A 23,870-nucleotide genomic window follows, 5' to 3' on the forward strand; every position below is an offset into this window, starting at 1 on the left:
ATATATAATTTATAATTAAAATATTATAAATATAAATTATAAAAAATATTATGTATTTATAATTATATGAATAGTTACTATTATATTTTAAATTCTTAGTATGTATGAAACACATTGCTAAGCCATAGTGTAGAATAACTTAATAAGAATCTTAAGAAGTAGATACTATTATCTCTATTTTACAGATTATAAAACAAGGGTTTAGAAGGGATACATAACTTACCCAAGGTCATACATTTAGTGAATGATAAATTCACTTAATTTACCCTAATCCTTATTATTATTATTATTTTTTTTTTGAGATGGAGTTTTGCTCTTGTTGCCCAGGCTGGAGTGCAATGGTGCAGTCTTGGCTCACCGCAACCTCTACCCGCTGGGTTCAGGCAATTCTCCCACCTCAGCCTCCCGAGTAGCTGGAATTGCAGGCAGGCGCCACCACGCCCGACTAATTTTTTGTATTTTTAGTAGAGACAGCGTTTCTCCATGTTGGTCAGGCTGGTCTTGAACTCCTGACCTCAGGAGATCCGCCTGCCTCGGCCTTCCAAAGTGCTGGGATTACAGATATGAGCCACTGCACCCGGCCTATTATTATTATTATTATCATAATTAGTGGTGGTGACCGTAAGCTTTTTGTCAGTTTCTCTTCTTAAAACCGGGGTGCTCCAAAAGAACTGCTTCATTCTTGATAACCACTGGACAGTTGTTTATAATTATTTTGGAGCTGCAAACCCCTTTGAATATCTGATAAAAGCTCTAAGTCTTTTCAGAAAAATACATTGTACACAAATGTTTGCATACAATTTCAATTTGCATATACATCTTGAAACCTATCTGTAGATCCTATAATAGTAATCAAATTTCAGTGAGTATGTAACTCACCTGGATTCCTTGTTAAAATATAGATGACCTATTCTCACTGCCCAAAGTTTGGTGCATTAAGTCTGGAGTTGGACTTAGACTCTGTCTACTCCTCTCTACTCCTTCCTCTTTTCTTTTTTTTCAAAAAGATAGGGTCTTGTTGGGCTTAAGGCATCCTCCCACCGCAGCTGGAATTACAGGCATGTGCATGGCTGGAATCTGCCCCCTCCACCCGCTTTTTTTTTTTTTTTTTTTTTTTTTGAGATGGAGTCTAGCTCTGTCGCTGAGGCGGGAGTGCAGTGGCGTGATCTTGGCTCACTGCAACCTCTGCCTCCCGGGTTCAAGCTATTCTCCTGCCTCAGCCTCCTAACTAGCTGGGATTACAGGTGCCTGCCACCATGACTGGCTAATTTTTGTATTTTTAGTAGAGACAGGGTTTCACCCGTGTTGGCCAGGCTGTCTCAAACTCCTGATGTTGTGATCCGCCCGCCTCAGCCTCCCGCAGTGCTGGTATTACAGGTGTGAGCTACCACATTTTAACAAGCACTTTAAGCACTTCACATGCTTTAGATGCAGGATGTTTAATACCGCACTTTACAAAGATACCCCGAGATTAAGAATTTGCTTATTCTACTTCTGTTTTAGAGCAGCTATTACAGAGCATGTGTTCTAAATGTTCTAAAGTAGGTCTTTATTACCAAGTGATTGTACAATATTGCAATTGCCATTAAGAATGATGTTGACATTAATGTATAGTTTTATTGCTAGTAATTCTTCTATTTTCAAATTTTCTGTTTAGAAAAATCTCATCTGAAAAAATACAGTTTACTTAAATATTTCCCAATTATTTGTGGAGGGTCTAGAGAGAGTACTTATTGGTAATCAGTGGCTCTTTATTGCCTTTATTTTGAAAAAAAAAAACACAAAACAATAGAACTTTCTTTGGTAGATTTATTTCTTAACCCATTTAATGTGGTTTAGAGTAAATTCATCATTTAAAATTTTATTTTAAATTATTTTTATTTGTAGGATGAGCTTTCTGATGTTAGCCAAGGCGGATCTAAAGCTACCACTCCAGCATCAACAGCTAATTCAGATGTGGCAACAATTCCTACTGATACTCCCTTAAAGGAAGAAAATGAAGGATTTGTGAAGGTTACAGATGCGCCAAATAAATCAGAGATAAGCAAACACATTGAAGTACAGGTAGCCCAAGAAACTAGAAATGTATCTACTGGTGAGTGACCCTAGTTCTTTACTTACTAGGAAAGTATTCAGTAAACCCAGATAATGTGGGTATGAGAAAATATATCTTTGCGGGTGTTGCCTGCTTTGTATTTATAAAATAGGCGGATATAGTTGGCCCTCTGTATCTGTGGTTCTGCATCTGTAGATTGAAAATATTTGAAAAAAAAAAAAGATAGCTGTGCCTGTACTAAACATGTACATACTTTTTTCTTACTATCACCTGAACAGTACAGTATGACAGTTACTTACATAGCATTTACATTGTATTAGGTATTGTAAGTAATCTAGAGATGATTTAAAGTATATGGGAGGATATTGATAAGTTATATGCAAATACAATGCCATTTTATATAAGGGACCTGAGCATCCATGGATTTTGGTATTGTGGTGGGTTCTGGAACCAGTCCCCCATGGATACTGAGATAAGACTGTACTTAATTGTATTCAATGCTTAAAAGAGGTAATGTTTAATTAGTCTTGGAGAGAAACTATTGGGGCCAGGAGTTAGGGGCCAGGAGGTCACAGAGCCTAAAAGACAGGAGGACAGTTCTTTTCTGTCCCCTGTCTTAGTTTAGTCTTTGTCTTTAGTTTCTTTAAATTCCATCTTTTAAATAAGAATGAAAGCAGGGCCTTAGATGCATTGCACTGTGTGTTCCACGAAGCACAAAGGAAAACTGTCTTTGGTTGCTTATTAATTTTTGATATGAACTGTTCACTGAATATATGATATATTGTATAATGCTGTATTTCCTAAAACCCAGTCTTGTACATTTTAAAAAAATGTTCAAATGATACCTTTACAACTGTTTTGTAATATACAAGATTTTTATATTGGGGTACTATGTAATATATGTATTGTTTCTTTCATCATGTCCTTTTTTAAGGCTCTGCTGAAAATGAAGAGAAGTCAGAAGTTCAAGCAATCATTGAATCTACTCCTGAGCTGGATATGGACAAAGATCTCAGTGGATATAAAGGTTCAAGGTAACATAAATGTCAGATGAAGACATATTCTGCCTCCCCACCCCCAACTCCCATAAACACTGTTCTCCAGTCTCTGACTGGACAAAATGGATTCAGATATTTTGTTGAATAAATGTTAGTGTTATATTCTAATTCCTATTCTTGAAACTGACACTGTACATGGTTTAAATTTTTTGTTAAATGTTATCTTTGTAGGGTTATGAATTAGGTGTATGAGCAGGAAGGATGGTGTCTTAGTCTATTTTGTACTGCTATAGCAAAATACCAGAGTGGGTAATTTATATATTTATTTATTTATTTGATTGTTTGTTTGTTTGTTTTGAGATGGAGTTTCGCTCTTGTCGTCCAGGCTGGAGTGCAATGGCATGATCTCGGCTCACTGCAACCTCCGCCTCCTGGGTTCAAATGATTCTCCTGCCTCAGCCTCTCTGGTAGCTGGGATTACAGGCATGAGCCACCATGCCTGGCTTATTTTGTATTTTTAGTAGAGATGGGGTTTCTCCATGTTGGTCAGGCTGGTGTCGAACTCCCGACCTCAGGTGATCTGCCCGCCTCGGGCTCCCAAAGTGCTGGGATTACAGGCGTGAGCTACCACACCCAGCCTTGTTTATTTTTTTTGAGACGGAATCTTGTTCTGTTGCCCAGGCTGGAGTGCTGTGGCGTGATCTCAGCTCACTGCAACCTCTGCCTCCCAGGTTCAAGGGATTCTTCTGCCTCAGCCTCCCAAGTAGCTGGGATTATAGGCACCCACCACCACGCCCAGCTAATTTTTTTTTTTTTTTTGTATGTTTAGTAGAGACGGGGTTTTGCCATGTTGGCCAGGCTGGTCTCGAACTCCTGAGGTGATCAGCCTGCCTCAGCCTCCCAAAGTGCTGGGATTACAGACGTGAGCCACTGCACCTGGCCAGTTTATAAAGAACAGAAATTAATTTTCTCACAGTTCTGGAGGCTAGGAAGGCCAAGATCAAGGTGCTGGCAGGGTCAGGTGTCTGGTGAGGGCTGCTCTTTGCTTTCAAGTTGGTGCCTTGTTGCTGCATCCTCTGGAGGGGAGGAACTCTGTGTCCTCACATAGCAGGAGGACAAGTGAGCCCTGAACACTGGATAAAGCCTCATTATTTTATAAGGACTCCAATCCTATTTATAAGGGAGAAGCCCTTATGGCCTAATCACCTCTTGAAGGCCCCATCTTAATACTATCACATTGGCAACAGCTGAATTTTATAGGGGACACATTCAAACTATAGCAGATAGGGGAAAAAAGACAGCCAAGACATATCCCATACTTTCTGTAACTTGAGGAAACCAAGAAGCAGGAGTAAAGGAAGTAACAGAGTGGGCATGGCAGGGCTGGCAGCAGTGTTACTTTGAGGGCATGAAACAGACCTTTGGCAATGGAGCACACTTATTTTAGGGCCAGCGGCAGGGGACTGCAGCCTGCCGGACACTTCAGTCCAGTCCCCTCCTGACTGGGGCTTGTTACTCACAGGATTACATTGTCCCAGCCACTAACTTGGGGCCAGGGCCCCTCCCCCTAGCACTTACCTTGAGTTTGTGCACGTTTCTTGCTGGGTAGGTTCAGAAGATGATTTCTTTTTTATGTGTACATATGCTAAATAAATGTAATTTAAAAAACAAAACAAAATTTTGAATAAACTTTTGTACCTTCCCCAGATCAGGAAGAGAGAATGTACTTCCATCTTGAGAACTGTAATGATCTCATTATTGGAAGAAATTAGTCTCATTTTAGTATCATTTTACATAGGAAGGCTGTTTAGTGCTAGGAAGAAAATGGTTAGATGTCTTTTTTTTTTAGATGGAGTCTCGCTCTGTCACCTAGGCTGGATGCAATGGTGCTATCTTGGCTCACTGCAACTTTCACTGCCCCCCCACCCCCTCCCCAGAGTTCAAGCAACTCTCGCATCTCAGCTTCCCAGGTAGCTGAGACTACAGGCATGCAACACCCCACTGGGCTACTTTTTGTATTTTTAGTAGAGACAGGGTTTTACCACGTTGGCCAGGCTGGTCTTGAACTCCTGAGCACAAGTGATCTGCCTGCCTCCCAAAGTGCTGGGAGATTAGACGTCATCTTAATCAGGATTATCCAAAATTCATTGATGCTCAAGAATGTCAGACAGGAGCTACTGCCTTTCTTTTCATTTCTTCCGTAAAGTTTATCCTTTAATTAATTAATGACTATAAAATAAAGCCATGTATTGATCTCTGTTAAGCATTGTGCAGTACGTTATAGCGATTAAAAGCATAGACCCTAGAGTAAAACTGCATGGGTTCAAATCCTGTCTTGGATTTGAATCCTAGGTATGTTTTCTCATCTATAAAACAGTGTTGTGTTAATGCCTCAGATGGTTGTGAAGATTAAATGAATCAGTATATGATAAATCATTGCAAAATGCCCCATTCAGTAAATGTTAACTAGTACTGTTTTCATCATGATTTTATATAATTTGATCCTAATTACAACCTTATGAGGTAGATTTTTTTATGCTTATTTTATAAATAAAGACACTTAGAACTTGTTCAAGTAGCGTGTCCCAGATTACCAGGCTAGCAAGAGGTGGACCTGGGATTCAAATCCAGAACCCTCTGTGTCTCTCTCTCTCTCTCTCTCTCTCTCTCTCTCACACACACACACACACACACACACACACACACACACAGGTTCTAATTCTGTCGCGACTCTTTTTCCTGGATCCTGCATCACCCTGCTTCTTGATTTATGCCTTTGTTTTGACAGAGCTTATCCTTACTAGCTTTCTGGGTAAAGGGTGCATGACTCTTATCACTTCATAGCTCTCTCTTATGTTGTTTGTCTTCAGGTATCTAAAATGACATGCTCGTCCTGCCCCTCCTTCATCCCTCCCTTTTTCAGCTGAGATTCTGTGAGAAAATGCAGTCCTAATGTCCAAAGGCATCTCTTGTATATAATGAATTAGCTATGCTCCTGTGTGTCTAGAATAGGACTCTAGGCATGTACTTTCCTTGGGAGAATGGAGAAAATACTTAAATCCTTTTCTGTATTCTGTAGATCAAATAAGGAACCCTGGTTGAAAAAGGCTGTAATGTTAACTGTTGGCTTTCTATAGTAGATGAGGATATAATGCCTAAAGCACCATCTTTTCATCCTCATAATATATTTCAGATTCTGTTAATGTTCATTATTTATATCAGTATGACTATATAAAATTAATCTGTAATTCTACTTAGCCACAGAATACAGTATAATTACATTTCATTTCTTTTTTTTCTCCCTCCTCCGAGATGGAGTGTTGCTCTGTTGCCCAGGCTGGAGTACAGTGGTGCGATCTCGGCTCCCTGCAACCTCTGCCTGTCAGGTTCAAGCGATTCTCCTGCCTCAGCCCCCTAACTGGGATTACAGGCAGGCGCCACCACACCCGGCTAATTTTTGTATTTTGAGTAGAGATGGGGTTTCACCATGTTGGTCAGGCTGGTCTCAAACTCTGGACCTCATGATCCACCCGCCTTGGCCTCCCAATGCTGGGATTACAGGCCTGAGCCATCGCACCCGGCCCATTTCATTTCTTTTACAACTTTTTGTTCTTCTGAAATTAATAAAGCCTTGGGTTATTTTGTTTCTTTTCCTCATGTTTCTGTGTTCCTGTTACTAAATCATTGGCAGACACTATGCAATTCATAAATGTAAAAGTCCCTAATATGACCAAACACAAAACCTGTCTGTTTTTTAGGGCTCACTCTCCTGCAGTCTTCTATTCCCATTCTCCAATTGAGACTACTGTCATAGTTGCTCTGGTTCTGGAATATGCCCTCACTATCATCCCTGGAATTCTTTTCACCTTTTTCCTCTATTGTATCTTTTGTTTCCCGGATGCCACATCATCCTGCTTCTTGATTTATGACTTTGTTTTGACAGAACGTATCCTTACTAGGTTTCCAGGCAAAGGGTGCATGACAAGTAAATATTTTTTTTTTAGCACTATGAACTTGAATTTTACAAATTTCATAAGAAGACATACTTGATAGTTTGGCTAGATAAAGAACTATAGGTTGGGAGTTTTTTTTCCATCAGAATTGCAAAGACATTACTTCATTTTCATGTTGAGTTCAGGGTGTTGTTATTTGAGTTCTTGCTCATTTTTATATACTCTCTGAAATCTTTTAAGATTGTCACTTTCTTGATTTTTAAAAAAGTAATGATGCTGTGCTTGGTGTAGGGGTCTTTTTTGTATCTTCTTATATGAATTAAGTGTTTTCATCAGAACATTCCTATCTTCCAGTTCTGAGAAATTCTCTCTCTTTCTTCTTACTATTTCTTCTGCTCTCATTCTGGAACACCTGTTAGCTATGTATTGAACATCCTGGAATGACTGTCTTAATTTATTTTCTCCCCTCTTTCCTGTCTCTTTTATTTTGTACTAATTGCTGGCAGATTTTCTTTGAAACCCTCTTTCTTTTTTTTTTCTAAGTTTTTTTTCTTGGTTGGTACTTCTTACACCATCTTGCTATTTTACAAATACAACATTTATTCTGAAGAAAATTAAGTGCTTTGTTTTTTTGTTGTCGCTGCTGCCTGCATTGTCTTTTTTTGCTCTTAGTGTCTCTGTCACATCCTCTTTGTTTTGGGCCCTTTCATTTATCGTAGAGGGCTTCTTTAAACATCTGGTACTCTGTGGCTGTTTTATTCATACTTAAGTAAATAATGCTGATTCTCCACTTTCCTGCCTATAACATTTAAACTTGGCTTCCATTGTTAGGGAGCTGTGCCAAGAGAAGGGAGGTCTCACTGTTCTGGAGGATTGTATCTAGGTCCAGTACTGCCTCTTGTACAGTTTTTTTTTATCCTTTCCTTCTGTTTCATGTTCCTCCCTACATGCCCTCCCTGTGGTTGCTGGTACCTTCAAGTCCTAGGCCTTTCAGGGGTTCTGGCAGCGTATTGACCTCCTCCCTAAACCCCAGTGGCTTAGGTTTCAGCTTTCTCTGGTCTAGTGAATCACTTTCTACTGTTTGCCCATCTGTTTTCCATCTTACAGAATTTTGTTCACATTTCATCTGCTATAGTTTCTTTTTCTATTCTCTTTGTCCTTTTGGGTGTATACCTTTTTAATTTCTTAACTTTCATTTTAGTTGAGTTTCTGAGTTATTAGATGATAAATGACTATGTTTTCTCTACCATGTTTAACTGGAAATGGTCTACAGAGTTTTTTCTATTAATAATAGTATTCAGGCACAAACATATACACTTCCTCATTCCCCTATACACCCCTGCAAAATATGGCATATAGTATATATACTGTTTTGCAACTTGATTAAAAAAGAAAACCTTTGTATAATGGGTTTCTTTAGTTTATAAAGCTCTATTTATGTTTTAACCTTAAAGGTAAAATTTTAACTTTATATGTGTATAACTTACCTCATCTGTCCCCTGTTAACGGTCATTTAGGTCATTTCAGTTTTTACCACTATGAGAAATGCTACTCTAACCATCTTTTACATACATAATTGCCTTCTTGTGACATAGGTAATCTTTGGGAAGCACTTAGACCAGAACCTGGTATAGAGCGGAGGAGCTGCCATTATTGCTTGTGTTTGCTGGGATCATACAACAAAAACATTCTATAATTTCTTCACCAGCTATTTCCGTGGAGCTTAGTGAGAATTTCTTAGGAAACCTTTGAGAAATCTTTTTAAATTATATTTTCTAGTAAACATAAATTATAGGTAAGAAAGTCCTAGGTAGCTTAGCCTATTGTATTCATTTTACAGCGTCTAAAAAGTCTTTGTCATTTGTTGATTTGGTTTTGTTGTTCTTGTTGCATAGCACTCCCACCAAAGGCATAGAGAACAAAGCTTTTGATCGCAATACAGAATCTCTCTTTGAAGAACTGTCTTCAGCTGGCTCAGGCCTAATAGGAGATGTGGATGAAGGAGCAGATTTACTAGGTATGATAGCTCATCTGAAGAAGTATCATACTGTTTTTAAAATTGATTTTTTAAATGATTTAATTGAAAAGTCCTTTAAAATGTCCCCAACTGCTCAGTGGCACAGGGTTGTTGCCCTTTTAGGTAGTTATTGGGAACATATTCTTTGTGATCAGGAAAGTTTTAAATGAAAGCACCTTTGCTTATGGGTATGCTTAAAACTGAATTGCATTTAAACTCATATTTTGAATTCATACAACACAATTTATTGAACTTCTGCTACACATAAGAACATGGTGATGTGTGTGTGTGCGCGCACGTGTGTGTGTATGGATTGATGGCTAGTTATTTCCTGGCTTACCTAAATTTCATTATATGCTGTTGACTTTAATTAAATAAGAAATTATAACACTTGATTTTTCTAAGCTTTCACAGAGTATATTATGTTGTAGCTCTATGGTAAATACAATCGTTTTAAAGTTTGTGTTCTAGAAGAATACATGGTTTGAAAAGAATATTGCATTTGGCTCTTAGACTATTTGCCTGCTGACCTTTGCCAAGTGGCTTAACCTTTTTGGACCTTAATTTCCTTGTGTGTAAAATGAAGGAGCTGGACCCTAGTTCAGGAATCTGGCAAACTGCAGCTTACCTCCAACCAAATCCAACTGACCGCTTGTGTGCGTGTTTAAATAAAGTTTTATTGGAACACAGCCACCACCATTTACTTATTGTCTGTGGTTGCCTTTGCCTACCAACAGCAGCGTTGAGTAGGCAACCGAAACCTAAAGCCTAAAATATTTACTCTCTGGCCCTTTATAGAAAGAGTTTGCCAACCCCTGCCTTGGATGATCTCTAAAGTTCCTCTCAGTGCAGGATTCTGGCTCATATGAATCAGTTTTGGTATACCTTCCTTATAACTTAAGACCCTATAGAAATTAAAACTTTATGGAATTAAAATGTATACCTTTGGAAATAATAAGCTGAAACAAATTGTATCTATTGGTATAATTATAGTACAGACTACGCTGTTCTCAGAAGGTTTTGTTTGTTAATTGTTATGACTTTGGAGTGGAGTGACATTGCTTGCATTATTTTATGTTAAATTTATTGATTCCCAGTTATGTCCTTGACATTGTAAAGTGTTTTTGAAGGAAAACACAAGTTCTATCTAAATGTCTATCTAGGCCGGTTGCAGTGGCTCATGCCTATAATCCCAATACTTTGGGAGGCCAAGGCAAGTGGATCGCTTGAGCTCAGGAGTTCGAGACCAGCCTGGGCAACATGGCAAAAAATACCAATATTAGCCAGACATGGTGGAGTATGCCAGTAGTTCCAGCTACTAGGGAGGCTGAGGTGTGAGGATGACTTGAACCTGGGAAGCAGAGGTTGCAGTGAGCATGGGTTGCACCACTGCGTTCCAGCCTGGGTGACACAGCCTGACCCTGTCTCATAAAAATAAATAAATATCTAGTAAGAGAGATTGAAAGTATTTTAAGTACATAAAGTTAGACAGAAAGGGACTGTCACCATTAAAGTTTAAGTAAAACTTTGGAAGAAATTGAATGAATTGCATTTCTTATGGAGGGCTAAGAAAGTTTTAATTCTTTTTTTTTTTTTTAAGACAGACTCTCACTCTGTTGCCCAGGCTGGAGTGCAGTGGCACGATCTTGGCTCAACACCACCATACCTGACTAATTTTTTAGTAGAGACGAGGTTTCACTGTATTGGCCAGGCTGGTCTCAAACTCCTGACCTCGTGATTCGCCTATCTCGGCCTCCCAAAGTGCTGGGATTACAGGCATGAACCACCGCGTCCAGCCTGAAAGTTTAATTCTTAAGGAATATTCCATTTTTATATTTAATTTTACGTTTTAATTTTAGTTAACATCAAATTATTCCTGAAAAGTTTCTTTTAAGACATAATTGGTTTAAGAAACTAACTCCCTGGCAAAATTGAGGAGCAGATGAAAAAATGTTAGAAGAACTTAAAAATGTATATTCAGTGCAGTAAAATTCACCAGAATCGATATACGTCACCCCACAAAATTCCTTTATGCTGCCTGTTTGTATTAACAAGAATGAAGTACTTCTGAATATAATTTGTACACTGTGTTACCTCATAATGCAGTAATGAGTGACAAAATTTTTAAGGTTGGTGGCCCTAAACTTTCTTTTCTTATGAAGCATTTAGAAGCCCCATAGTACTTAGAAATATCTGTGGTCTTTTAAATCAATTAAAAGTAATATCCTGATGCTTTGGTTTCTTTGCCACTTTGAAAATAAGAAACAGGGCCGGGCGCGGTGGCTCAAGCCTGTAATCCCAGCACTTTGGGAGGCCGAGACGGGCGGATCACGAGGTCAGGAGATCGAGACCATCCTGGCTAACACGGTGAAACCCCGTCTCTACTAAAAAATACAAAAAACTAGCCGGGCGAGGTGGCGGGCGCCTGTAGTCCCAGCTACTCGGAGGCTGAGGCAGGAGAATGGCATAAACCCGGGAGGCGGAGCTTGCAGTGAGCTGAGAACCGGCCACTGCACTCCAGCCCAGGCGACAGAGCGAGACTCCATCTCAAAAAAAAAAAAAAAAAGAAAAAAAAAAAAAAAGAAAATAAGAAACAGACTACCAACTATCTTTTCCATTTTGTAGATGTTGATACATTTATCTCTAGAATAGTCCAGATTAGAATATTTTAATATATTACTGTAAGTTTAGTTACTTATGAATACTTTTGGTCAAATATGGTAAATAAAAATGTTCCTGGCTGGGCACGGTGGCTCATGCCTATATTCCCAGCTCTTTGGGAGACTGAGGTGGGTGGATCACCTGAGGTCAGGAGATCGAGACCGCTCAGGCCAACACGGTGAAACCCCATCTCTACTAAAACTACAAAAACTAGCTGGGCATCGTGGTGTGCACCTGTAATCCCAGCTACTTGGGAGGCCGAGGCAGGAGAATTGCTTGAACCTGGGAGGTGGAGGTTGTGGAGAACTGAGATTGTACCACTGCACTCCAGCCTGAGTGACAGAGCAAAACTGTGTCTCAAAAAAAAAAAAAAAAAAAAAAAAAAAGTCCTTGGCTTCTCTTCTGTGTAATTCAGTGATAACAAATTTCAATCATTATATATGGACTCAGTACTTAAGATTACCCTTTTTTTTTGAGGCAAGATCTCACTATGTTGTGTAGACTGTCCTGGAACTCCTAGGCTCAAGGAATCCTCTTGCCTTTAGCCTCCCAAGTAGCTGGGACTACAGGCGTGCACCATCATGCCAGCACAACCTTTTTCTGATTTTACTAATTTAAAAGAATCTCAACAATTTGTCCTTTATCTTGATTGGTGACTCATCCCTCAACTTTCTTATTTAAAACTCTCTTTGCTGGGTTTCTGTGATATCAGCTTGCCAATGTCCTTTCCTGTCTCTGACTCTACCTTTTCAGTCATCTTAACAGGATCTGCTTCCTTTGCTCATCTTTCAGGTATCAGCGCTTCTGTCCTAGGTCTGATACTTTGAGAAATCATATTTGCTCTCATTGTTTCTTGGTTTTCATGGCTAATTATTCCCAAGTTTTTATCTCCATCCCAGATCTTTTTCTAGAGCTCAAGAATATTATATCCTAATTGCATACTAGATACCTCTAAGATGACCTGGAGGGCTTTACGTTTGACGTGTATAAAGCTCAGTTTGTCATCTTTATTATTCTGTCCCCCAAGGCTGCTCTTGGACCAACAGGCACTGTTTTAGTGAATGAATAGCTCTCCATCCTGCACCTCTCAGTTTCCCTCACAGCCCATCACCAAGGCTTGTTTGTTCCCTCTCCTAAATGTGTGTGTGTATACATACATACATACATACATACATATATATATATATATAATTTTTTTTTTTTTCTTGCCTTGCTTAAGTGATACATCCTCCAGGAATTCTACCTTGATCCCCTTAGTTTTCCCTGAAATGTATTCCCATGGCACTGCATTTTATTATACCACTCTTCATACTTTACTGTTATTTTTTTAGGTACCTGTCTCCCTGGACAGACTATAAGTTCAATGTGGCTGAGACAACTGTGTCTTTGTTCACGGTTGCATCTTTAGCATATAGCAACTGAGTGAATGGGATTGCTAAATAGTTCTGATGGTTTTGCTTCACATCAACATTGGTGATTCTTCTCCTTTTGGGATTAAAAATTCTTTACAGGAGAATTTGTAAGAGAGCAATGCACCTTTGGAAAAATACATGTATAGAACTAGGTAAAATTGTGCATTTTCTCAAGGGATTACCATATAACTCTGAAGCTCATCTGTGGACCTAGCTTGAGAATCAGTGTTAAAATCCAAATAGAACTTCTATGATTTTAAAAACTGCCAGGCAGTTTGGGTTTTTTTGCTTGTTTTTAATAAGTAAAGTTTTCAAATTTATTGGACCTAAGTTTGTGCTTCATTTAAGTCTTGAATAGAAATGAGGTCACTTTAAGTTACGTTTTTCTTTTAAAGAAATTTTATTGATCATTTCAAAATGAAATTTTAGCTAATCCTATTGATTATGTATTCAATTTATACACCATATATTAAGATAACTCTTCATTGGGAATGTGTACATTTAATGTAAACTTGATTTATTTATTTTTGCCATCTCAGAAAGGCTTTATTTCTACTTGGTCCGGGTCTCATGCACACTCAGAGACACCATCATGTGTTTCCATTTGGTATCCTCGTGACTTTTTGTAGTCTTTTCCCTTAAGAGGAGACTCTGTACATTGCCAGTTAATCTTTTAACTATAATTTTAAAATGTTGTTGCTGTTGTGTCATCGATGCAAGAAGACCAGTAAAAGTACAGTACAGGGAAATTCACAACATATTATAGTGGAACAGCCTGAGTCACATTTAGGTGATGGCGAGGACCCAGTAGCAGTATATTCATGCACCCGAAGACATGCAAGCCGAGTAGGATAATATATGGATCATACAGTGAATTTTCTAAGCCCACTGAGGACTTTATGTCTTTTCAAAAATGTCCTGTATACCCTCCAGTTTGCAAAATATCTGTCTTGTCTACTGGCTTCATGGCTAATGTAAACTTTAGAAACTATATTATAGGATTTGTTTTTCCTGTAGAACACATTTCGGTTTTTTTCCTTTTTATAAATATTTACACTTCATTGTGTTTAGTTAATGGTTTCTCTACATCTTGTCAATTTCTTTGTTTCCTCTCTTTTAAAGTAAATGAGTTTAGTTCTTGTTTTCTGAAAACAATCTAATTGAGATTCTCACTCACTTTTCTCTTGGGCTGCTTACCTAGGGGAATATTCTGGTGTGTATGATTTTTGAATATTTTAATATTACTGCTTTTTAAGCTAGGTGTTCTTGGCTGCTGTTCTCATCTAATGCTTTCTCATCATTTTTTTCTGCTCAACTATTTTTTTGCCTTTCATATATTTTCAGCTTTCACGCTTATCTAAGTGCTTGAGAGTTTATAGCAAACATATTTACTATATAAACTTTTTTCAACCAGTCTACACTCTTATTTCTTCTGTCTCTATAACTTTATTAAAAAGTTAACATTCCCAGCCATTGTATCTACAAAGGAAGAAAAAGTTAGCATTAGTGTTTAAAGCAAATATCTTGCCAAAGATTGTTTTGGAGTTAGAATTTGGAAACTTTTTTGGGATCTTTGTTTTGTTTGGTTTGGTTTCAGTTTGTGGATAATACATAGGTAGATGATTAAGTAATCTATTTCTGATATTTAATTCATTCTGGTGTAAGTACCTTGATTTTTGAGAAAATTAGAATATAGACAAAATATGAGTTCAGGTGCACAGAATATGTAGCATTCCTAGGTTGGCTGTATTTGTTTTAAGTAATTTTAAAATCATTTGGAAAATTACCTTTTTTAAAATAAAGGGACATGTTAACTCCTTTGTCTTGTGTAGTTTTCTTTAGAAAGATTTCTTTCCTCTTTACTTGGGTTATGATTATTACTTCTTCCATTGTATGTGATTTTCCAACATTATTAGCTCACAATTCCTTGAGATGAGTGACTGGTGGGTTTTTTTGTTTTTTTGGGTTTTTTTTGTTTTGCTTTGACTTTTTTTTTGAGTGGTACTCCCTAGTGTGTTGTTTCATTTCTTCAGTTTCTTAGGAGAATCAAATTATTAGCTTTCTTCTCCCTAAAGACCACTCCATTGGATCTTGCATTGGATGCTGTACGTGCCTCTCTCACAGTAGTCATTAAAATGCCAAACACTATCAAAGACAGCCACTCAAGTGATAACTGAACATTATTATTTTATAGGTGGCACTTTGAAGGAAAGTTTGTATTGTTGATTGAAGATTTTCAATCTAATTATAGTCATTTTTATTGTGAGAAAGAATTGATGAAGCATTTTTTAGGTATATCAGCATCCTTATGAATGAAGGAAATCATCTTTATTTCTGTCTTTTGCACATCATTATGCATTAAATCATAACATTGTGATTCCAGATGTTTTTCATATCATGTATAAAACTTTATAGATTAATAATCTGTTTTCATGCTGTTTCTTACGTAAAACATTTCTTGTTCTTTGTTTTTGCTTTACATGGAATGCATGGGCTTTAAGACCATAATTTCTTTGGTAAGGTTTCATCTGCCTTGGGGTTCTGTCTTTCTTTGGCCTTGGTTTTGCCTGTTCTCTGTTAATAAGGTCTGATTTTTAGGCAAAAGCCTCCAAGGTCGGATGTGATTTAGAAACAATTTAGATCCATATTAAAGCTGTTCTTTTTTCCCCTAAATAATGTTGGAATATTAGAATATTTGGCAGAAAAGTCTTGATCCTTTTAAAATATTATCTATGAGAAATAAAATATAGACTAACAGATATTGAAAATTGGCCTCATTCCCTAGCAAGCCAATCCAGATTTAAGAAAGAAATTGGCCAACAAAATCTTGAGCCTTGTTTGTCATGAATAATTATTTATAATTTTATCATCTATTAAAGTAGATCCATCAAATGAAATAGACAAAATAAGATTAATAAAGGACAGATAACATTTCTAAAATAAAACTTGTGACTATAGCTTATATTTTAAACGTGTATATTATTGATGTATTTATTTTCAAAGTCTTAATCTTTTTTCTTTTGATAGGAATGGGTCGGGAAGTTGAGAATCTTATATTAGAAAATACACAACTGTTGGAAACCAAGTAAGTATATGTGAAATTTTAACAACAGAAGATAAAGAATTTTATTCTTGTCCAAGTCAATGACACTTCATCATTTTAACATAATACTAATGGGATCTTCCTGTCCCATCTCGTTCCCCTCCTCTGAGCGCGCACACACACACACACACACACACACACACACACATAATGTTGGGACCTACATTGCCCTGATGGATATGTTTCCTTGCCCTGTTTTTTTGTAGAAACAAATTGTCATCTCCTTTTCACTCTATAAGTATCCATGCCTTTTTCTTAATCTTCTGGATTTGTCCTGGTTTTACACTTTATTTATTCCCTCCCCTGACATTTGTCTGTTTTCTTATCTCTTCTCCTGGGGTTTCTTTTATTTCCACACAAATATTTTGAGGTATACTCAGCCTTCCTCTTCAGAGCTGTCTTCCATAGCTGTGCATCCTTGGGTGCAATTTGTGGAGTCTTAAGCCCTCAGACCCATTCAGTGGGACCTATCTCCAGTCATGTGGAAAAGCTGACTGGGTTCCTTTATCAGTTTGCTGTGTCAGAGCAACTTTGGAACATCTGTGTATATCCAAGACAGAATACAGTTATAATGAGGTCCTATGCCCACTATGCCCAAAGGAACTGGATCTCCGTTTTTTTTTCTTCAGCTTAGACTGTCTTAACTTTCCAGTTTAGACTGTTTTCTCATTATTTGTTAAAGGTAACATCAAGGAATAATTTTACTTTATTGATTGGGTAATATATTCTCAGGAATTATTAATAACAGTAACCTCATGAATGCTATTTTTAAAATTTAATATTCTCACTTTTTAGTAATTGATGGTCTGTCTTGTTTTATTCATTTGATAAATGAGTAAAACCTTAGACTGTTGCTTTGTGTTCTTTTGGCATATATCTACAAACAACATCAGGTAGAATGTCGTGAAGTATTAAATTATTCATCTTTATTGGTTGTACAGTTACTTTAGTCTACAAAGGAATAGCTGAAAGATGGAAAGAATATTTATTCGTAATGATGCACTTGAAATATGTGTTTCTTAGAAATGCTTTGAACATAGTGAAGAACGATTTGATAGCAAAAGTGGATGAACTGACCTGTGAGAAAGATGTGCTGCAAGGGGAATTGGAGGCTGTGAAGCAAGCCAAACTGAAGCTAGAGGAAAAGAACAAAGAATTGGAGGAAGAGCTTAGGAAGTAAGTTTTAACTGTGTTGTTTTAAACCAAACTCTTTGCCAGTTATGCTACAAAGGGTTACAGGTGTAAACCTGAGACTGAGACCTTCTGTCCACTCAAACCTGGAAGGCCAAGAGCTGCCTGGGAGAGGGCAAAGTGCCCCAGCCCATTGCCTCTGCTGTGAGCAGGCCTCTCCAGTTGCTAGCCTGTTATCTAAATATTGACTCCTGTCACCCAGGCTGGAGTGAAGTGGCAAGGCCATGGCTCACTGCAACCTCTGCCTCCTGAGTTCAAGAGATTCTCTTGCCTCAGCCTTCTGAGTAGCTGGGATTACAGGCACCTGCCACCACACACGGCTCATTTTTGTACTTTTAGTGAAGACAGGGTTTCGCCATGTTGGCCAGGCTGGTCTTGAACTCCTGACCTCAGGAGATCCACCTGCCTTGGCCTCCCAAAGTGCTGGGATTACAGGCATGAGCCACTGCGCCCGGCCTAAATACTGTCATTTTTTATGTCTATAATGATGCAAAAAAAGTTGAAGACTGTTCAAACATCTTTGTTTTGATAATAAGGAAATTTAAAACATTATTTTTTTTTAATCCCACTTTCTTTAATACCTGTTTATTTCTGAAAACAATGCTATGATATGATGACACTCCACCAAATGAAGGTGGCTAAATACCCTGTTTGGGAAAAGAAAATAATCCTTTAGTGGTAGTTAAAATTTTGACCTCCTCTTTTTTTTTTTTTTTTTTTTTTGAAAAGATGAGCTCAATTCAAATAACATGTTTTGTTTTGTTTTTTCCCCGCTAGAGCTCGGGCAGAAGCTGAAGATGCAAGGCAAAAAGCAAAAGATGATGATGATGTAGGTTTATAATTCTGGACTTTTTTCTTACCTTACCATGTTTTGGTATTTTGGGAAAATCTTTCTAAGTAAGCTTTGGATATAATACTATACAGATTTTTAAAAGTCAGGAAGCATGTTAATGGTCATGAATAGGATAGCTCATGCTTCTGCATGGTATCCAGATGCTGAGCTTTCTGGTTCCTTGCAGTGTGTTCATTTTCCCTCTGTGCCTCTGTGCACCTGTATTTGCATGTTCAAGTTCGAGGACCAACTGGGACATTTTGGGGTTTTTGGTTGTTGTTATTGTTGTTTGGTTTCAATTTTTGATTTAGAAATATGAAAGCTTAACAATAATAATTATTTGATAGTATTAAACAAAAGATGAAGTCTAGAACTTTAGTACTAGCCAATTAGTTCATATTGTTGTGAACATAAGTACAAAAGAATAAACATGAGCTTCTTGCTAATATGCTTAGCATACTTCTAGTCTTTTTTTTTTTTTTTTTTGAGGCAGAGTCTCAGTCTGTCACTAAGGCTGGAGTGCGGTGGTGCAATCTCAGCTCACTATAACTTCCACCTTCCAGGTTCAAGCCATTCTTGTGCCTCAGCCTCCCGAGGAGCTGGGACTACAGGTCTAATTTGGCTAATTTTTTGTAATTTTGGTAGAGGTGGGATTTTGCTATGTTGGCCAGGCTGGTCTCTTAACTCCTGGCTTTAGGTAATCCACCCCAGTCAGCCTCCCACAGTGCTGGGATTACAGGTGTGAGCCACCCAGCCCAGCCTCATAATCATTCTTATAACAGATGTTTGCAGGTCAAAGGTCAGACCAAAGATTATATGATTGTTTTGGACAGAATGATCACTTGGTGCCCTTTCAGTCTCTGTTTTTTAATAACTTATTTAATGATAACACACAAAAACATGTAAGGCCTGCAGGTTATGAATCATAACAAATTAACATTTTGAACCTACCACCCAGTCTGATCATTAGAACATTGCTAGACATTGAACTATTCTGCTTTCCTCCCCTGCAGAGAAAGCTGCTATCCTATATTTATCATTTGCTTAACTTTAAAAAAAAATTTTATCATATCACATATGTATATATGGTTTAATTTTTACTTTTTTGTGTTTCACACTATATTTAGTCTTGGGGACCAGCTTCTTTTCCTCAGTGGCATGTTTTTGAGATTCATCCTTGTTTTAATATAGTGCTGTAGTTATCATTCATGTTTACTACTTTATGATACCCCATTGAATGAACAGTCTACAATTTATGTTCTTATTTTCCTGTTAAGGAATATTTAGTTTGTCTCAGCTTTTTACAATGCTGTTGTTACAGACATTACAGTACAAGTCTCCAGGTGGGCAGGAGCAGTAGCCTTTCCAGAGTACATACCTACTAGTGGGCTTGCTGTGTTATAAACTTAAGATCTTTATCACTTGTTGTTTAACTTTATTGAAAGGAGAGGCCCAGGTTCTATAACAGAACAACAAAGGAGGAGGACTGCTAAGGGCTAAGCTTAGCATCTTTCTTACTGTCCCAAACCTTTCAGCTTTGATCCAAAATGTGGATAATGAAAGCCTATAGGACATTGACTTGAGCCGTGCTCCTTGGAGGTCTTACCCCTATGCTTACTCTATATTCACATATTCTCTCTAAGAGTAATTCTGACTAATACAATTGTCTCCATCTGTTTGCATTTATGTTGGTATTTTAGCGACTCTTATAGTTTAATACCTTGGAAACTAGGCAGTAAGTTTACCCTTAATGCTGGTCTCGGATGAGTATGTGGTTTGGTAATTTGAGATAAATGGAACTAACTTATAACTATTTTCTGAGTGACAATTGTTACAGAGCATGAATTAAAATAATGTTAGAGCAACATTTTTAGGTGAAACTTACAATAGCATATTAAATCTATGTAGATAACAATTTTGGTTTTAGTTTACAATCTGCACTATTCTTTATTTTTATTCTAGTATTATTACTATTTTTTTAAAGGCAGAGTCTCGCTCTGTCACCCAGGCTGGAGGAGTACAGTGACAATCATAGCTCACTACAGCCTTGAACTCCTGGGCTCAAGTGATCCTCCTACCTCAACCTCCCAAGTAGCTGGGACTACAGGTGCATGCCACCCCACCTGGCTATTAATTTAATTTAATTTTTTGTAGAGCCAGAGTCTCACTATGTTGCCTAGGCTGGTCTTGAACTCTTGGCCTCAGGCAATTCTATGCAATTTTTATTTTTTTAACCTCAGCCTCCTGAGTAGCTGCGACCAAAGTTGTGTGCCACCCCATACCTGGCTAATTTTTTATTTTCTGTAGAGATGGGATCTCACACCATATTGCCAAGGCTGGTCTCAAATTCCTGGGCTCAGGTGATACTCCCAAAGTGCTAGGATTATAGGCATGGACCATCGTACCTGGCCCTACTGTTTTTTTTTGTTGTTGTTGTAGTTTTGTTTTTTAAAGACAGGATTGCACTCTCTTGCCCAAGTTGAACTGCAGTGGTATGATCATGACTCACTGCAGCCTTGACCTCCCAGCTCAAGCCATCCTCCTACCTCAGCTTCCCAAGTAGCTGGAACTACAGATATGTGCCACCACTCCTGGCTACAGGGTTTTACTATGTTGCCTAGGCTGGTCTCAAACTAAGCTCGAGCAATCTACCTGCCTCAGACTCCCAAAGTGCTGCTACTACAGGCGTGAGCCAATGTGTCCAACCCCCTACTATTCTATTTTTTAGCCTTGTTTTTTATGTATTTTTAAGAACTACGAGAATAGACCCCCGTTACTCTTTATGATTTATTTGTAATATGTTCAGATATGTGTGTATATATTCAGAAATTAAATTGCCACCTTTTATCTTTGCAGTCATGAGTGATTATTTAAATCTCTTTGTTGGCTGGGCACAGTGGCTTACACCTGTAGTCCCAACACTTTGGGAAGCTGAGGCAGGAGGACCACTAGAGTCCAGTATTTCAAGACCAGCCTGGGCAACATAACGAGACCTTGTCTCTACAAAAAAATTTAACAATTAGTCGGGCATATTAGCATGTACCTGTAGTCCAAGCTACTTAGGAGGCTGAGGTGGGCAGATTGCTTTAACGCAGAAGTTCGAGGCTGCAGTGAGCTATGATTTCACTACTGTGCTTCAGGGGGGGCAACAGATCAAGACCCTGTCTCAAAAAATATATTTTAAAAAATAATTTTAAAAAATCTCTTTGTTGATTTTGTTTTATAAGGCCATTTTCTTAAAATGATCTACTAGATTAGAAATTAAGGAATGCTTAAAACTGGAAGATTTTGCATCACTCTGAGATGAACACCAAGACATATATAAGCTTCCAGAATGATCTGTCATTTTCTTGTCATTATAGAGTGATATTCCCACAGCCCAGAGGAAACGGTTTACTAGAGTAGAAATGGCCCGTGTTCTCATGGAGAGAAACCAGTATAAAGAGAGATTGATGGAGCTTCAAGAAGCTGTTCGATGGACAGAGATGATTCGGTGTGTATAACAAGCACTCCATTATTTTCCTACTATTATTTTGTAGTTTTGAATATTCCTTCATTTGGAACTAAAGTCCTGCCCTGTGAGATCCAAGTCCCTTTCTCTGTTTACTAGGAGAGACTTTCTAAAGTAACACTCAGAATTAGCAACAGAATGTGATCAAAGGAGGTGCTTTTTGGGCCAGTAAGGGATCTTGGAGGATGTTACGATGACCTCTAAAAGGCAATTATTATTACTTAGGAATGATGGTCATTTTTCATGTATAGAAATCAATACTACTTTCCTGGTAATGTCAGGAAAAGATCACAATTTCATATGCAACACAGGAAAATCAATTATTCTGACTCAGTGTCTTTCTGTAAAATACTCTTGCTTGATTTCTTTCCCTCTTTTCTAACTGTTTGTGCCAAGTACGCCCTTCCATTGGTATCTTTCAGTCAGGTGGCTCTTAAATCTCACCGGATGCTGCCATCTAATGGTCACAGTCTCAGTAATAGTGTTTCTTTAATTTAGAAAGAGCTCCTGAAAAGTTTGTAAATGAGCTGCCCCCATCAGATTTACCAATAATAGTATACATTCACATGTTGTTTTTAAGTTTATGAGCACATTCCTTAATTGCCAACTTTTACTTCCTTAGGATTACATCATTTATTTCAGTTTATGTACCCTTTACCAATGTTATACTAGTATCAAGTGTTTTAACACATCATTTTACAATTTGCTGTAATTGTAATTGCTTATAACTGCCCATAAGGAAGATCAGTATTCTAATCTATATTTATTAGACAAGGAAACTAACCCACTAAGAAATGTGTTCTTAACTGCAATATTTAGTGGATATCGAATAAATAATAAGTAAATATTCAAAAAACTTATTATAACTTTGTTTATTTATTGAGACGGAGTCTTCCTCTGTTGCCCAGACTGGAGTGCAGAGGTGCAATCTCGGCTCACTGCAACCTCCACCCCCTGGGTTCAAGCAATTCTCCTCCCTTGGCCTCCCTGGTAGCTGGGTTTCCAGGTGTGCACTACCATGCCCAGCTAATTTTTGTATTTTTTTTAGTAGAGATAGGGTTTCGTCATGTTGGTCAGGCTGCTCTCGAACTTTTGACTTCAAATGATCCGCCTGCCTCGGCTTCCCAAAGTGCTGGGATTACAGGCGTGAGCCACTGTGCCCAGCCGGACTTTACTTTCCATTGCTGTTTTTAACTCTAGCAGCCAAGTGGTAGTCAACAAATTAAAGGAAATGGTAGCTTACTTTTAACTTATTCACTGAATTAAAGAATGCTTTTAATTTAGTTCATAACAAAAAAGTAGTGAAAAGGGAGCTCTGATTATGATGGCAGAATCCCTACCACTTTATAAATCAATTTGGAATATCCTATTTTATGAAATTTTGTTGAATTACCTGTCAATCCAGTTTATCCTCTTCCATGCTGTGGTCATCTTTCCAGTGATGGAGAAGTTTTAGTCTTGTGAAAAATGACCCCTCAAAATGCCAAAGTTTCAAGCTATTTTGTGAGAGCTGCGAATACAGGTGATAGAGACTTTTATGTAAAGATGGGAATTTACAAGGCAATATTTTAATAAAAGGGAAAGTTAGAGGGTATCTTTTCAATAAAAAACGTTAAATACCATTCAGGCATGTTGGCTATCTGTCTAGCACATATTACAATCCTCTGTCGGTAGACTAAGCTCTTTGAGGGAGGGATGATAATTTTATTTTTCTTGGTAGAATTAGCTTTAGCAGATTGATTGACACATGGTAGGTCAAAGTAACTACTGTATTTATTGAATTTAATTGTTGACTCTCCTCTGTGTATACCATGAACTTCTCGGGTCTCTTGTTCTTCAGAAAGAAAGGTAGAATACCTCACTGATAACATATTTCTTTTCTTTTCTTTTTGAATGTAGGGCATCACGAGAAAATCCAGCCATGCAGGAAAAAAAAAGGTCAAGCATTTGGCAGTTGTAAGTATTGAAAAACAAATAAAGATGTTAGATAGCACATGAGACAAGAAAATTACAGTCAAAATTTATTTCCAAGAATGATTTTATGTCCATTTTCTTTCCTTCATTTCCTTTTTTAAGCTAGGGTAATGAGCAAGTAGCTAAACTGAACTTTTTTTTTTTTTTTTTTTTTTTTTTTTT

General features: G+C 37.7%; 1 protein-coding gene across 1 annotated transcript in view; it reads left to right on the top strand.

The window, feature by feature from the left end:
- SPAG9 (sperm associated antigen 9) overlaps window positions 1-23,870 on the top strand; it is a 160,650-nt gene that overhangs the window by 99,714 nt on the left and 37,066 nt on the right. The window contains exons 7-14 of the mRNA XM_017853862.1: window positions 1,888-2,095; window positions 2,991-3,090; window positions 8,903-9,024; window positions 16,125-16,182; window positions 17,224-17,376; window positions 18,169-18,220; window positions 21,586-21,716; window positions 23,634-23,690. Coding sequence (XP_017709351.1) covers window positions 1,888-2,095; window positions 2,991-3,090; window positions 8,903-9,024; window positions 16,125-16,182; window positions 17,224-17,376; window positions 18,169-18,220; window positions 21,586-21,716; window positions 23,634-23,690 — 881 coding nt within the window. The remainder of the gene's footprint in view (window positions 1-1,887; window positions 2,096-2,990; window positions 3,091-8,902; window positions 9,025-16,124; window positions 16,183-17,223; window positions 17,377-18,168; window positions 18,221-21,585; window positions 21,717-23,633; window positions 23,691-23,870) is intronic.

This window comes from Rhinopithecus bieti, unplaced genomic scaffold (assembly GCF_001698545.2).
Source record: "Rhinopithecus bieti isolate Rb0 unplaced genomic scaffold, ASM169854v2 scaffold_35856, whole genome shotgun sequence".
NCBI lineage: Eukaryota > Metazoa > Chordata > Mammalia > Primates > Cercopithecidae > Rhinopithecus > Rhinopithecus bieti.